Here is a 17,934-nt window from a genome sequence, read left to right as displayed (position 1 = left end):
TAAATCAACAATTTTACACGATGCATAAACAATCATGCATATTTTATAGCTACAAATTTTACATAGAAACCATTTCATAATAACCTCAAATAAAAAGCTGATAGGAAGCCCCTTTAATATAATTACAAAGAAACTTCAGAATCACAAAATAATAAAAGCTAACACGGGTGACCCGCGTAGTGTTGCGGTCTTCACAATAATATCATGGCTCAATGGCGATTGGTGGAAACTTCCCCATGTAGCTCTCCCATTATATATTTGGAAACTGGTATAACTCTGAAAATACCCACGACGATAATGTTGATAATTAATGAACCTGATGGGTCCAGGTTCATTTACTACTTGTCATAATAACAATTTAACGATTTATTTAACAAATTTAGCCAATCAGACTGAAGGATTTCAGTAGCTTGCAACTGTTTAAAATTGTAAATTTCTTACTATTTATGAAACGAATCATTTTTTCGAACAAACTAATCTTTAATACGCATATATTGGCCTACTACATTTTGTACCCCTCGTGTCATATATACACAGTATAAATACGCTGTTTAAAATTGGCTCGAAAGAGAGAGTGAGGGTAGCAATGGCTTCGAAAAAAAACCCACCCCAAGTCAGTTTCAAATTAAACGAAAATTAAATTGTAAAAGTCTGTTTTTCCTTATTAGCTAATTATTATCGTTGGTATTCATGTATTTGTGTGTGATCATGACATACCGTAATATTTTCATTTAAAAAAATAGTGAGTTTGATTTTTAAAGACCCGCCTGATGCTGGCTGTAAAAGGCAAGTGGGCGTATAGACTGTGGCCTAAACCCGGGTCTAAAATGATGTATATCCCCGGTGTTTATAATTTTTAGATAAATGCCTGGCACTACTGGGAAGCAATAACAATCCTTCTTGCAAGTTCTACTGCAGTTATTCCAACGCAGATAATTCCAGAGAATTGGCCGGACGATATGATGCAATGTTGCTTAGTGTGTCATATACCCGGATATGATGGTAGTATAATAACAACCGCAGGCATCACCTTTCAACGTAAACACAGCGTATACATATCTACCGCAACAGTTTCCTTGGAGCTCCTGGCATGGAGAAATGATCACCGGGATTTACGTGATAAATAGCGGATAAAAACATTTAAGTTAAATTCAAGGCATCTTGAAAAATACCTTCTTTCTTTATTATACCGTCTACAATGATTCTAGGCTCTGTATCCAGCAAATTTTCTGCCCAGATTTTGCCGCGGACCGTGACTTCGGTCTGCGGTCCACACTGGTGGAGTGGCGGAGGAGGACTGGCGACTGCTGGAGTCACAAACACCGGTGAACGGAAAGCTGGACATCGCCTGTCCAATATTGTGTCAGAGAATAGGCCAGCTAGATTTTCGATATTTAGTTGTAATATCTCTCCATTTAATCATGCTGAGTCATATTCACTCGTAAAGGCCTGCCAGCAATGTCACAGCATATCTCCTGTCCAGGTAATTTTCGGGGTTTGCTTGATTGTGGGTGTGCATGATGAGGAGGGGTGGGGTGCAGGTCTGTGGATGCATAGATTCCAAATGCAAAGCCAAGGTACATGAAGAATATTGACATATTGAGCATTGGGCAAGGTTAGCTTTACTGCAATGCATGCATTTACAACTTCATTATGTGATACTTTATAGTTTTGGGAATTATTTGATTAATGGATGTACTGCCATATGCTATGTTATTCCCCATATGTCGGTATTGATAAAAACAAATTTACCATCTGCAGATGGTCGTTTGTGTCTAGGCCCGAGTGGCGATTGCGTGTGTATTCAATTAATTTGTTGTCTTGGGGGGGGGGCTGCATAAATGTGTGTGTATTTGAGTTTTGTCAGACATGTATCAATCAGATATGATTATTTACGTCTGGGACCGACCCTTAACATCACCATCCGAAAGACGTGACCAGGGCTCGAACCTCTGCATCAATTTGTAACTTCCCCACAGCTTGGATTACAGGCGCACGCCACAACGCCCAGTCGTGCATACCATAAGTAGCCTAAAATTTGAATACAGGTGCATTTTCAAAGGTAGAATTTATATCAATATATTATATATACTCTCTTTTATGAAAAAAGCAGTTATTAAAGTTTTAACTAAATTTTGTATTAAATAGATATATGATAAATTATGAAGAAAAAAAAATATTAAGGGAATTCTTGCAAGTGATGTGACTGGGAACCTTTTGTATTTCTGAGGGTGTTGATGGTTATTTAATTTTACAAATTTAGGAATGCAATTATAGCTATACTATGAGTCATATGAATGCTATTGATTGATCTTAAAAGAATAAATTAGTTACAGCTGAGGTGTTGAGATCATTCCTTTGACTGGAAACCTTACCAGGACCCCGTAACGCATAGATTAGGGATCAATCGCTAAATGAACTGACCAATCAAGATCATTGTTACACGCACATCTGACTCAAAATACTGACCAGGAACTAATCAGATGTATTCATTCATTTTTTCTATTCATCGCGAAGCTTTGTTACGAAGCCCTGGTCAGTACATGCTCAAAGGTGAATTGCATAGCATGGGCATATTGAAGCAATTGTTTTAAAAATCTATTTAGAAAATATGAATATTGGTAGTTACATATTTCTGTAGGCCTGTGATGTAATCTAAAAATCCTAAAGCAATTGTCTTTTTCTTCATAATAGGTGAATCGCTACACTACACAATCACCAGGAGCTGATGGTGAAGTGAAGTCTAATCCTTCTCCACATTTCAAGTAAGTATGAAGACCCCCCCCCTCCTGGCCCCCCCCCAAAAAAAAAAAACACGTTGAATGGGAATACAGCCTTGGCCATAAAATGTTGTGTTGGAAGGAGAAAAATAACTTAAACAGAATGGTGAAAGTTAGAAAGAAATCAGACAAGCAATAAGAAAGTTATAGATGCTTTGAAATTAAGATCACTAAGACTATGCAGATTGCAAATTGGCAACTGGGTAAGTAAATTATGACAAGGGGCAAGGACAACTTTCCCATAGGTCATGTACTTAATAATCAGGGTTTTGTGGTTTTTTCCTAAGCACCAATTCCCCTGGGGCAGTAATCTAAATATAACTCAGGTAGTATATTGGTTTATGTCCTCATGAAAGAAAAATATAATTTGAAATAAATGGGAAAAATGACATTTTAGCCATTTTATGTATTGGAGTACATGGAAGAGGAGTCCTTGCCTTACATCACTATGTCATTACATATGCGGCCAATTTGAAGTCTCCATGGGTATACAACTTTTAAAAATTCATAACTTTCTTATTGTTTTTCCAATGTTCAAACTTTCACCTATCAACTTGTCTGATATATCTTTTTCCTGTAAAAGCAAGTTTTTATTTGGGTTAATTGGATTCCCCTTTAACACTTAAAGGACAATGAGAGGTTTGTTAGATTTCACTAGTTTTTGGAAAAAATGTTTGTAAAGAAAATTTCCAGTTTCTAATATTTTGACCACTACACTGTATATTCCATTAGATTATGAAGGAGAAAAAAGGTCCTCATAGTCATACAGGGGGGGGGGGGAGGATTACACGCTTTATAGTTATGTAGATGTGGGTGTATGTTTTTGTGTATATACCTATGTGTCAAATATTTGTGTGTGGGGGTGGGTTTGTGTGTGTGTGACTGTGCAGTGAGTGGCATATTGAGCCAAAAATTCTTTGAAAGGGCAATTTCTAAAAATTGTGAGTGAGCAAACCCAGTGATCAAAATTTTGACCTCTTTCAAAACTTATATTTCTTTTGCTCCTCGTTCTTTTTATATTTCTCTTATTCAGGACCCGCAAGAATCTTGCAGAAAAAAGTGGCAAAGCATCAACTGAAGATATCCAAGCAAAAGATGTTAGACCTGGCAGCCATGATTATTTAATGCCCCACCCTATCTGGTAAGTTAAGTATCTGTATATTAGGAATGTTGATTCCATTGGAAGAAATACAAAGGGGTCTTCAAATGATATTATTTTGAAATTTATGAAACATATTTTGGATACTTAACATCATATTTTATACCACCAAGCAGTTAACATAAAGGGGAAGGTCATGCAGAGCTAATTGTGAAAATAGCAGAAAAAATAATAGAAAATATCTGTGAAGGTTTGAGGAAAATTGATTATAGATTAAAAAAGTTATTTGAATTTGAATTGTTGTCTCACCTGCATAGCAGAGCGAGACTATAGATGCCGCTTTTCCGACGGCGGCGGCGTTAACATCAAATCTTAACCTAAGCCTTAGGTTAAGTTTTTAAAATGACATCATAACTTAAGAAAGTATATGGACCTAGTTCATGAAACTTGGACATAAGCTTAATCAAGTATTACTGAACATCCTGCCTGAGTTTCAGGTCACATGACCAATGTCAAAGGTCATTTAGGGCCAATGAACTTAGACCATATTGGGAGAATTATTCTCAAAATCTTAACCGAAGGTTAAGTTTTTGAAATGACATAATAACTTAGAAAGTGTATGGACCTAGATCATGAAACATGGGCATAAGGTTAATCAAGTATTAGTAAATATCCTGCTCGAGTTTCAGGTCACATGACCAAGGTCAAATGTCATTTAGGGTCAATGAACTTTGGTCAAGTTGGGGGTATTTGTTGAATTACTATCATAACTTTGGAAATTTATGGATCTAGTTCATGAAACTTCGACATAAGGTTAATCAAGTATTAGTGAACATCCTGCCTGAGTTTCAGGTCACATGACCAAGGTCAAAGGTCATTTAGGGTCAATGAACTTTGGCCAAGTTGGGGGTATTTGTTGAATTACCATCATAACTTTGAAAATTTATGGATCTAGTTCATGAAACTTGGACATTAGGTTAATCAAGTACCACTGAATATCCTGTGCGAGTTTCAGGTCACATGACCATGGTCAGTGGTCATTTAAGGTCAATGAACTTTGGCCGTTTTGGGGGTATTTGTTAAATTACCATCCTAACTCTGAAAGTTTATGGATGTAGTTCATAAAACTTGGACATAAGAGTAATCAAGTATCACTGAACATCCTGTACGAGTTTCAGGTCACATGACCATGGTCAGTGGTCATTTAAGGTCAATGAACTTTGGCCGTTTTGGGGGTATTTGTTAAATTACCATCCTAACTCTGAAAGTTTATGGATGTAGTTCATAAAACTTGGACATAAGAGTAATCAAGTATCACTGAACATCCTGTACGAGTTTCAGGTCACATGACCATGGTCAGTGGTCATTTAAGGTCAATGAACTTTGGCCGTTTTGGGGGTATTTGTTAAATTACCATCCTAACTCTGAAAGTTTATGGATGTAGTTCATAAAACTTGGACATAAGAGTAATCAAGTATCACTGAACATCCCCTGTGAGTTTCAGGTCACAAAACCAAGGTCAAAGGTCAGTTAAGGTCAATAAACTTAGGCCATGTTGGGGTAATTGTTGAATTGCCATCATAGTACATGTAACTTTGACAGTTATGGATATTGTAAATGAAATGTGGACATGTGTGTAGTTGACAAGTCTTAAGTCACCGTTCAAATGTCATTTATGGTCAATGAACGTGGTATTATGTCATTATATGAATGGTGTTTTTGTGAATGATTATTTAATAGTAATTTTCAAAGTTAGCACTGCTGCTATATTAAATCGCGTAATGCAGGCGAGACTGCCAGAGGCGTTCCACTTGTCGGATTTGTGATATCATAGACAAGTAGCTTCCCAAATGTCATGTAGTATCATTTTCTCATTATCAAAGTGTTTTCTTATTGTACCTTCAGTTTATCAACAGACAAATCATTTCACACCCATTCCTGACAAAAAAAAATCATCAAACCATTAAAAAATTGAACTTTATATTATGCAGCATAAGGGGTACATGTAGTTGCTTGCATATGATGTTGCAAATCAAAAATGTTAAATTCTAATAACTTTCATTTTTGTCTCACCTGCGAAGCAAAGTGAGACTATAGGCGCCGCTTTTCCGACGGCGGCGGCGTCAACATCAAATCTTAACCTGAGGTTAAGTTTTTGAAATGACGTCATAACTTAGAAAGTATATGGACCTAGTTAATAAAACTTGGCCATAAGGTTAATCAAGTATTACTTAACATCCTATTAGAGTTTCATGTCACATGACCAAGGTCAAAGGTCATTTAGGTTCAATGAACTTAGACCATGTTGGAGGAATCAACATCGAAATCTTAACCTGAGGTTAAGTTTTTGAAATGTCATCATAACTTAAAAAATATATGGACCTAGTTCATGAAACTTGGACATAAGGTTAATCAAGTATCACTGAACATCCTGCCTGAGTTTCATGTTACATGACCAAGGTCAAAGGTCATTTAGGGTCAATGAACTTTGGCCGAATTGGGGGTATCTGTTGAATTCCCATCATAACTTTGAAAGTTTATGGATCTGATTCATGAAACATGGACATAATAGTAATCAAGCATCACTGAACATTTTGTGCAAGTTTCAGGTCTCATGATTAAGGTCATTTAGGGTCAATGAACTTTGGCCGAATTGGGGGTATCTGTTGAATTACCATCATAACTTTGAAAGTTTATTGGTCTAGTTCATTAAACTTGGACATTAGAGTAATCAAGTATCACTGAACATCCTGTGCGCATTTCAGGTCACATGACCAAGGTCAAAGGTCAATGAACTTTGGCCGAATTGTGTGTATCTGTTGAATTACCATCATAACTTTGAAAGTTTATGGATCTGATTCATGAAACTTGTACATGAGAGTAATCAAGTATCACTGAACATCCTGTTTGAGTTTCAGGTCACATGATCAAGGTCAAAGGTCATGTAGGGTCAATGAACTTTGGCCATGTTCAATAACCATCATATCTCTGTAAGTTTATTGGTCTAGTTCATAAAAAGTGGACATAAGAGTAACCATGTATCACTGAACATCTTGTGCGAGTTAGAGTAGTATTCAAAGTCAGCACTGCTGCTATATTGAACCGCGTGATGCAGGTGAGACGGCCAGAGGCATTCCACTTGTTGATGGATTTTCCTCAAACCCTCACCAATATTTTAAAATATTTTTTCTGGTATTTTACAATTTTTTTTTTTTTGTCAGGGTAAAATTCCCCTTTGAGGAGCTATAGATCATGTGCATATTCGGGGGGCGCTTTGGGGCCCCCGGGTAGGCAAAAAGCAGAGGAAAGTGGAAAAGAAAAGGGAGAGGGAAAAAGAAGAGAGAGAAAAAAGGGGAAAAGAAAGAGAGAAGGATAAAATTAAGGGAAAGAGAGAAGAAAAGAAAGTAAAAAAAGAGCGGGGGGAGGTGCCAAATTTACATTTTAAATTTGGGATGCCCATTCGATGTTTGACTAGGGGGCGCCAAATTCATGTTTTATATATTGGGGTGTCAAACTCGGTGTTTTACATGGGTTTGGCGCTTGCATCAAATGTTTAGTTAGATGCCCATCCTGTTCATGATTACGAAAAAGCTTTGAATGTCCAAATTTGGGGTCAAAATTTTTCAGCTTGCACTTCATGCTCACATCAATTATTCAGATAGATACCCATCTTGCTCATGCTTACAAAACTGCTCAGAATATTCAGGTTTAAGTACATAAAATATCCCAAAATATGTCTCGCTTCACATGCACATTGTTTTATTTAGACTTCTGAAATAAATCTTCCTTAACTTGTTTGTATGAATAAAGCTACGATGTTAATGAACTCGTAAAGACTTTAGTAAGGACTACACCCAGAAAAAAAATCAGCATTTAACTCCAGATCAGGAAAGGATAGATATCCCCCCCCTTTTTGGCGAAAGCTAGATCCACCCTGGGTAAAGAAATTACAGCTTGGCCTGCTCACATACACATTCATGTACTTTGTTGCAATTTGAGGGATTCCACCAAAACTAAAATATAGGCTTTCAATAACATATGAGTTGTATTCAGCACTGCATCACTAAGAATCAACTTGAACTCACATTACAGTTGTGCATTAAGGCTCACTGCCTCCTGTCTATCCCTCTCTCACCTTTTTATTATTATTTTATTATTTATTTTACTGCTCTGCACAGCTGACTGCTTATATATTCCACTTGCCAGTTTAAACACTGAACATTGGGATCTATTGATTATCTGGGCAGTGTATTGGCTTGGTGTTGATACCACCTGCAGGTCTTTTTGCTACAAATCAGTTAATACATGTAGTAATAATATATGTTCATCAGGCTGATGTTCATGTATATAGCGCTCTTACAATATATCATCGTTTCACAACGCTTTACACAATGATGGAATAGAATATTATGATAACTAATACAATGTACATGGAAAGATTATTGATTAAAAAGCAGAGTTTTGAGATGTTTCTTGAATACTTCCAAAGAAGGAGAAAGTCGCATATATCTTGGAAGGTCATTCAGTTATGAATATGATTCTTGGATTCATGCATGGGGAAAAGCCTGATTTTTAAATCAGTGTTTCTATCCTAAATATTCTTTGGGAGGGGGATGTATGTCTTTCATTGCAACTCTAATTGCTATTAAATTGGTACCAATAACAGTTTAAGTAAATCTTGCAAAGGTTTTTCATGCATCCCAAGTGTGAACCGTTGGGTTATTTCAGTTGATTTTTAAAAATCATTGATAATTTTGTACCTTTCAATTGAAGGGATGTTCCAGGCTGGAGATATTTATATCTCAATAAATAGAGTAAAATTCACAGAGCAAAATACTTAAAATTTGATCAAAATATATGATAAAAAATAACAAAGTTATTGAATTTTAAAGATTTGCATTATTCCGGTGAAACAGTTCTAGGCATGTCTTCATGAATATTCAATATTCATTAGGTGGGATGATGTCATATCCCCACTTGTTCTTTTGTATTTTATTATATGAAATTAGGTTTATTCAAAAATTTTCAACCAAGAACTAAAACGATTGGATTGACAACTGATTAAGTGCATTAGTTATTCATTGCCACAGCTTATTTTACCACAATGGAGATATATTTAGATTCCCAATTGAGCGTCTCATCACCTGGAATAAAAAAAGATCTTGAACATTCAATATTGAAATTTACAGTAAGACTGTAAAACAGTTCAAACATCTGTTTAAAAGACTTCCTTTTTACTTCACCTGATTGATGCGGGTTTTACCGGTAATTTGTATACTGAATCAGTGAATGTTTCCTTTTGTTCTTGTCCTTCCATTTCAAATTATACATTGTAGTCATGTTATTTTATCTTTGTATGTTTACCTGTACAGTATGGGGTCTTTTATTAAGCCATTATTTGTGTCTTTTATGATCTCCCCACTCTTCTAGTATTGATATGTATCAAATATTGTATTAATTTGTATATACTGTTTTTTTTAGTGGAAATAAATTGAATTAATTTTGTTCAAAATTAGAGGAGGTAAATTGTGCTTCACCATGAGAAAAGACATGTTCATTTTAATTCACATCTATTTTATCTGTCATGGAAATTCATATGTGATTTTTGCAAGATATTTGAAAACATGATAATACAATAATATTTTCAAATACATCAGGTGCATATAAATTAGAAATAAGAATAGACAGGTTGATGAAAATTTTGGCACCCTTGCTTATTCACATCTATGCAGGCTCTCTCTCCTGCCTTTTGATTTATTAGTGGAAGCCTTTGACCTATCGAGACGTAAAATATCAAATCCATTAATGCCAGTAATACTGCCCTCAAGCTCACGTAGGACACGTCGGTTATAAGGTTGCAGGAATGAGCTTTTAGTTTCAGACACTAGTGATTTGATTTTTTTCTAAGCATACAAATTGGCAATTTACACCTGATTATATAATATCTTAAGAAATATGTATTTGTAAATTGTAATGATGACGTTTCTTACATTTATTTTTACTTGATTAAATGTGTGCTCAAAATTTTTTATTTATGCATTGTGACTCTGAACAGCAAAACACAAGTTGACAATCTGCTAAAGGCATGCTCTAGGATTATTAATAGAGCCTGCAGGATGTGAATTGGCATGACGATACATATTAGTAGGTATGTGAGATTTGCAAAGGCTTAAACAATAATTTTTTCTTTTCTTTTTACAGGTCTGAGGAAGAACTTGATGCTGTACAGATCACTCATAATCCACCCAAAGAAAAGGTTGACAAGGTATGATTTCACTCTCTTTATTCAAGTGATTGAAATTTTATTAAAGGTCAAGTCCACCCCAACAAAAAGTTGATTTGAATAAAAAGAGAAAAATCTAACAAGCAAAACACTGAAAATTTTATCAAAATCGGATGTAAAATAAGAAAGTTATGACATTTTAAAGAGAAATTCCAGTAGTTGCAGTAAACACTGATTTCATGAGAAAGTCTGTAAAACAAGGCTTAATTTTCAGTATATCATCAAGGATCTAGATCTGGTACAGTTACATTAACTGAACTTTGTGAAATCTTGAAATCTACGCTGAAAAATGTTCACACCGAAGATCCCCAACACAGATAAGCGCACGTTGGACAATGTATAATTAATGCTTAGAGCGTCGGGCCCGATGCTCTACCCGAATCCTGTGCTTATTTGCTGATTTCTCAGCAATTACACAATTTCTTCCAGAATCCTTTGGCACATGCGTTTTATTTATACAAACAGACACTTTGGTGGTAATTTCATTGGATTCTGTACGAACTCATTTTGAAATCATTACCAAAACTAGCATTTACCTTTAAAGTTTCGCTTAATTTCCCAAAACAGTTATATGCACATCCTGGTTGATATGCAAATGAGGGGACTGATGACGTCACCCACTCACTATTTCTTTTGTATTTTATTATATAAAATATGAAATATTCTGATTTTCTCCCCCTTGTCATGTGAAATCGAGTTTTGTTCCTTCCTGAACATGTGTAGAATAACATTATGTGGTTCAGCTAAGTTGGTCTAGTCTGCAGGCACAGACCCTCATTGGAACTTTGATCAACAAGTGTGCCTCCATGCAAAGACTAGCACATACAAAACTTGCTGTTCCATTACAGGGTCTGCATAATCTTCCAAAGATCATTTCTCACGCTCCAAATCTGGGCCCACCTCCTCCTTTCAGAGTCACTTTCCATTGAGCGAGAGAGCCTTCAGTACACAAGGCATTAGTAGGCTGCGCATTCAGACCCTTATTTCGAGTGAAGGGTTTGCCCAGCAGACTAAAGTTGGTCCTAAATGTCAAATTGGTGAAAATTGAAATATTGTATAAATCAAACAATAAAAAAAAATAGTGAGTGACATCATCGACTCTCTTATTTGCATGTTACTGAGTTGTGCATATACATGTAACTGTTTTGTGTGAAATAAGCGAAATTTTAAAATGTCATAACTTTCTAATTTTACATCCAATTTTGATGAGGTTTTCAGCATTATGCTTGTTTGATTTTTCTCTATTGATTCAAATCAACATTTTTATGGGGTGGACTTGACCTTCAAAGTCTCTCTCAATGAGAAAAATGTTTTGAATAGATTGAGGAAAATAAACAAGCATATGTAGTAATAAAAATTTCATCAAAAGCAGATCTATGTAAATCAGAAAAGTTTATGACATTTCAAAGATTTTGCTAATTTTTGACAAAAGAGTGATGCACATTAGAGTAAAATAAATGAGGGAACCCCATTATTTCTTTTGTGCTTTATGATAAGAAATGGAAATGTGAAATATTTTTTAAACCAATAATGGAAACCTTTGCATGATTCCTTAAGGAAAATATAAATAATGTGAAAATAATGTAGTTCTTACCAATCACAGCTGGGTCATTTTCCTATACAAACTTCTTGACAAGCAAAAATAAAAGGTTTTGGGGCACAGCCTAATCATGCCCCCACCTCCCCCTCTCTGGATCTTCTATTGTCTTTCTTTGTCCCAAAATATCCATTTTGTCTACTATTATCTTTATATTATGACCATTTGAACTACATTAATGCCAGATGGCCCATTGACCATTTTGTAATATTATTTCCTACATTTTTGTTTTACTAGTCAAAAATGAATTTTCTTTTTTATGGACAATTAAAGGTAAATGCCAGTTGTGGTAACTATATCAAAATGAGTTCATACAGAATCCAGTGAAATGACCACCAAAGTGTTTGTTTGTTTAATAAATAAAACATATGTTCCAAAGGATTCTGGAAGAAATTGTGTAATTGCTGCAAAATCAGCAAATAAACACAGGATTCAGGTCAAGCGTCGGGCCGACATTCAAAGAAATAATAATACACTGTCCCATGTGCGCTTATCTGTGTTGGTGATCTTCAGTGTGAACACTTTTCAGCGTAGATTTCAAGATTTCACAAAGTTCATTTTATGTAACTGTACCAGATCTAGATCCTCGATGATATACTGACAATCAAGCCTGGTTTACAGACTTTCTCATGAAATAAAAAAAAACTACTGGCATTTCTCTTAATCTATTCAATTAAATTCAATTTAAAAGATCTGTCCCAGGATAAGCCACTGTCCTGCATTGTTCGTGCAAAATTTCAATTTTTCCTACTACTGCACCATCTTCATCTCATCACGACTGATAATGCCATTTGGACGATTGACCTGACCATAGTTATAATTTTCTTCTATGTCTAAAAGATGATCTTGCCTTTTTCTCGTTTGGTCCCGGGGGGGGGGGGCACTTCCATTCACGAGTGGATAACATGCGCGACCATGGGGTCTCGAAAAGCACCCTAAACACGTAATTTCCATATTCTGAAAATGCACCCCTTAACAAGTATTGGCGTGTGAAACCCTACCCTTAACAAGTATTGAAGACAAAACGATACTCTTGGCAAATATTCCCTGAAATGAACCCCTAAACAAGTACAGGAATGTTTTATTGTTACGGGTCCTTCGGTCGACCCCACATTCTACACCTCGCGCAAATCTGACTCTAAACACGAAGTGTTGGGGCAAAAAGGACATCCTTTATAAAACATTTTAATTTTGTTTTATCATCCCCGCTAATTCGACCCTAAACACGTAATTTTCCTAACGAAATAGATACCCTTTTTTCATTATTTTTGTGTTTTTGACACCCTTATCACGTTACGTACGTAACGTGCCCTATAGTGAAAAAGACATCCTTTTTAAGTGTTTTTTTGGTCGCGCATGGTATCCACTCGTCAATGTAAGTGGCCCCCGGGCGTTTGGTGTAATGTTTAACTGTTGATGTGGAAGTGGAATAGGCTCAACTAGATGATTTCTTGACACCAACACTGTATTTATCTGTTTACATTCAGGCAGCCTACTGGGCGTGCAAAGCGCTCCGTACAAATTTTGACCTTTTTTCTGGGTTCACCTGGGGCAAGCGAACAGAAAGGAAATGGATCTAGTGAGTTAATATTTACATTACTATCAAGCCCACCTGGCAGTTGCTATTTTCTTTACAGGTGTTATTGATTTGATTTGTAAAAATTAAAGAAAAAAAAAGAATATTTTGTGTAACTAAAAGATAAAATATCAGTAACCATAATCTTATTTTTATATTGCCTTGTCAAGTTTATTTTACTTCCTCACTGTGAGCAGTCATTATCGAGAATTATAACAATATCAGACTTCTCCATGTTTCCTAAATATATTTAGGAGTATATCAATATCAGGACTTTGATTACTCCCAGCTGAAAGCTTTGGTAAATATTTAAAGTCTGTAGTGCAACTGCCTTTGATTCATATGTAATTATTGACCCATAATGTCATTATTTGTTTAGATAAGCTTTTATTACACTGAATGGGAACATTAACATTTTATCAGAAGCTCCCAATTTTTCCATCCACGATGCTAACCTAAAATGTATTTGAATGTAGATAAAACCTTGCTTACTGATTGTTAAAGAATAACTGAAGGGTCTTGTTTGTATTTTTCTTTATTTTTTTTTAATGCATGCAAACATTTTACTACCTTCCAATTAAAATTCAATATTGACACATTTCATTCGTTTAGTCGTATCATATTCCTGGAAACTGTAGCAGGAGTTCCTGGTATGGTGGCAGCTATGTCAAGACATCTTCGCTCCTTAAGAAGGATGCAGAGAGACCATGGCTGGATTCATACTCTATTAGGTAACCAAAGAGAGAGTGATGTCAACCGTAGAGGGCGTGGTAGATTTGGGGTGGTAATGGTGGTGGTGTTTATCGTAATGATCTTGCATTGAGAGTATTAATAGTCTTGATAGCAATGACGATTGCGAGGATGATGATTAGTTGATGAATGATGATGATGATGATGAGGAGGAGGAGGATGGTGATGATGATGGTGATGAGGAGGTGGAGGATGAGGATGATGGTGATAATGATGTTGATGGTGATGATGGTGATGATTATGGTGATAATGATGATGATGGTGATAATGATGTTGATGAGGATGGTGATGATGATTGAGATGATGAGGATGATGATGATGATGATGATGATCATGATGATGATGATTGATGACCACTTTGATGGTAATGGTGTGGTTTGGATATTCAGCATGATGAAAATAGTGCTGCTAATAGCTGTCATTTATGGTGGTGGTTGAAATGATAAAAGAGTATAATGAAACAACTTGAAAAAATGGGAATAAATTTTGTAGTAAGTTTATGGTATAAAGTGTTATGCCTTCAGATAGTGCTATTTGCCACTAATGCTTGAATTTTACAAAACCCAACTTGGCCATTTGTGAAAAAGCTTGTCAGTTGAATTCCTTATGAAACTTTGCTCTATATACCTTTTATATTTTTAGAGGAAGCTGAAAATGAAAGAATGCATCTGATGACAGCTCTTGAGATCAAGCAACCATCAATGTTCTTTCGTTTGATGGTGTTAGGGGCACAAGGTAAGATGGATGTAAATTAATAACTTCCTTGTCTACACGTTTGATAATGAAAGTATTTAAAAGCATATCAGAAGGAAGATATGAAGGATGTTGTTTAATTAAGGAAAATCGCAGACCAGAAATGAGCCATAATTGTTTTGAAAAAAAAATGAAAAAGTTATATAAATGTGGTATGGATTGAAAAATGTTAACTGTTATTTTGGAATGAATGAAAAGTGTACTATTGTACAAATATTGTCTCTTCTTTCCTATCCACAGACCTCTAGAATCAATCTCTCATCAACCCCATAAAGCTGTATATTGTTATTTCATATTTTACTTGCTTTCTTTCATTTCCTTGCTTGTGAAGAAAATAGGGAGTATTACACAATATGAAATATTTTGGAATATATTCCAGCTTGTTTTTGTTTATGATAACTTATACTTTTTTATTTGTCTTGATTTTATTTTTGTAATGCTTTTCAGGTATCTTTGTGAACATGTTCTTCATCTCATACCTGATAAGTCCAAAGTTCTGCCATCGATTTGTAGGTTACCTTGAGGAGGAAGCTGTCATTACTTACACTAAGCTTCTCAAGGTATATCAAATGATGAGGATGATGTTGGTGGTGTTGACGATGATGATGGTGATGATCTTGATGGTGATGATGATGGTGATGATGATGATAATGATGTAGTTTTTATATAGTGCATTTCAGACCTGTAAGGATTCTCAGTGCGCTTTATAGAAATAAAATTATACATTATAAATCAGAACAGTGATAACCTTTACCATTTTTCTTCTGTTTGTCCTGCTTCAAATCCAAAGAAAATTGCTTATAAAGCAAATTATTAACCACCCTATCACAAATTGATATAATATGATTTCAAATTAAATACAAACTATATAATATTGCTGTATGTGATTCAGTATAGTTTTTGATATATTTGGTTATGACTTACCATCTTTTGCCATTTCATATAGGTAACATGGTTTTAAAATTGTCTAACAGTTTAAATAACGATTTTATGATTTTTGTTTTACATATGTAGGATTTAAGAGAAGATGCTTTGCCAAAGTGGAAAGATAAGATAGCACCAGAGATTTCCATTAATTATTGGAAGTTACGAGTAAGTTTTATATAGTCGGCATTTTTAAGTGAATTTTAATTAGGTAAATGCTAGTTTTGGTAACGATATCAAAATGAGTTCGTACTGAATCCAATTAAATGACCACCAAAGTGTCTGTTTGTATAAATAAAACGCATGTGCCAAAGAATTCGGGCAGACATTGTGAACATAATATATTGAAAGAGCTTGGGAAAAGATCATCAAATTATGATTTGTCATTAAATATGATCTAGTTATACCTCCATGTATATCTTTGTCTTTCTCTGTGTCAACAGTCAACACTTTGTGGTAGTTTTTGTTAATGATATTTTGAATAGTTTTTAGTGATAGGTCATATTGAAGGTCAAATAACTCTATAGGTAGTGGTATGCTTACAAGCAAAGTTTAGATAGTTAGGTGATCTTCCCATCATTGTTGGGTGAAATGTCATTTGAGGTCATAGAGGAATCTTTACCATCATATTCAACATGTCCAATAATGATAAAAATGATGATAATGTAGTATTTATATAGCACATATCAGACCTGTAAGGACTCTCAATGCGCTTTATAGAATTAAAATTGTACATTATAAATCAGATCAGTGATAACTTTTTACCATTGTCCATATTCTTGACAGGATTATGCAGTTGACCATTTTGCATGGTATCCTTCTTTTTTCTTGACAGCCTGATGCAGATTATATTGATCTGTTCCGAGCCATCCGTGCTGATGAAGCCCACCATCGTGAGGTCAACCACACCTTGAGTGATATCAAACCAGATGAACCAAATCCATATGGACCAGGAAAGTAAAAAGAAGATGACTAGATATTTTAAAGATACCTGGGCATTTTCATTTAACTTGTTATGAAAAGTTTGCAGTAATATAAGCTACTGAAATCGTTATCTAGCTGATAGTTAACTGTTATAAGAATTGTCATTTGTTATTATAACAAGTCTTGAACAGAACCCAAGTCCAATAACAGGTGAAAGATGGTGCTTAGGATATATAACTACATTAGAATGAAAGAAACTACATGGTCAGTACTTTATTTGAAGTATTGTTATTCTTTTAACGAAAGTCATTCTGAAAATGATTAAAAATAATTTTCAAAAAGTTATTTGTGTTACGACTGTGTCTTTGAAATATTCACTCACCTATAGAAACAATGACGTTTCTAACAATATGGCATGCTTGTGATACTAAATGCAGACTACTTATTAACAATTGCTATGGGATCGTTTGAATGGTTTGCTGGAAATAAATCATGAGTTGTAAGCCAGATGGCCTCTCAGTGGTAATTTATATGATTGTTTGGCAATCATGGTATATAATTTATCTATTTTATGCCAATATTCCTTTTGTTCATTTGCATTAGAATGTTATGTTTTGGGTATTTCATAAAGTTTGTCCAACCTTATCCTAAAAAGATCTCTCTCTGTTCTCTAACTCATATGAAAGGTTGCAATAATTTCAAATTATCATTGCTTCAGCAGTTTATGAAATAAAGAAAAAATGTGAAAATGTTGGTGAGGCATACATGTACAAAAAGGTTAATATTTTGAATTTCCCTTCTATGTCTCAAAGAGTTATATAAGTTTTAAAACTAAACTAATATCATTTTACATGTATCTTGTACTTCATGCATCCAAAATGGTAATGAAAATATTCCAGGGATTCCTTGAATGCTAATATGCAATATAAGGTGCTACATATCTTGAACATCCTAAACTTTACATAGCCATTCACCCGATAGCCTTTTCTGTCAAATCTATATGAAAATTCCCGAATATTTTTCATGTTTGGGGATTTGTAGATTAACAATTATTATCTTCCTCTTCCTTGGTTTTCTTTTCTTCTTCCAAGTATATATATATGAGCACATATCACAATATAAGCCAACATCTATTTGCTGTTTCATTATTTATAGGGTTTTGGATGTGTGTTGCATCATGCTATTTCATACTGTATCACATAAATCTTTGTTTTAAGCTTTCAGAGAGAAAAGTAATGTTTTTTTCTG

The 17,934-nt window shown here is 34.8% G+C and overlaps 1 protein-coding gene across 1 annotated transcript; it reads left to right on the top strand.

Moving 5' to 3' along the window:
• Nucleotides 1-881: 881 nt before the first annotated feature.
• Nucleotides 882-17,681, top strand: LOC121411359 (alternative oxidase, mitochondrial-like). Its single transcript, XM_041604036.1, has 10 exons — nt 882-1,483; nt 2,695-2,765; nt 3,814-3,921; nt 10,081-10,144; nt 13,247-13,338; nt 13,948-14,066; nt 14,728-14,820; nt 15,286-15,398; nt 15,853-15,930; nt 16,598-17,681. The coding sequence occupies exons 1-10, from the start codon at nt 1,199-1,201 to the stop codon at nt 16,721-16,723; spliced, it is 1,149 nt and encodes a 382-aa protein (XP_041459970.1). The 5' UTR covers nt 882-1,198; the 3' UTR covers nt 16,724-17,681.
• Nucleotides 17,682-17,934: the final 253 nt, after the last annotated feature.

Source organism: Lytechinus variegatus, chromosome 3, assembly GCF_018143015.1.
Source record: "Lytechinus variegatus isolate NC3 chromosome 3, Lvar_3.0, whole genome shotgun sequence".
NCBI lineage: Eukaryota > Metazoa > Echinodermata > Echinoidea > Temnopleuroida > Toxopneustidae > Lytechinus > Lytechinus variegatus.
This window is presented reverse-complemented; position numbering and strand designations above follow the sequence as displayed.

Bases quoted from the DNA above. Each gene is read 5' to 3' on its own strand.
- LOC121411359 (XM_041604036.1), top strand. From the start codon at position 1,199: ATGATTCTAGGCTCTGTATCCAGCAAATTTTCTGCCCAGATTTTGCCG. The intron at 10,145-13,246 runs GTATGATTTCAC...GTTTACATTCAG, and splicing joins CCAAAGAAAAGGTTGACAAG to GCAGCCTACTGGGCGTGCAA. The intron at 14,067-14,727 runs GTAACCAAAGAG...TTATATTTTTAG, and splicing joins CTGGATTCATACTCTATTAG to AGGAAGCTGAAAATGAAAGA.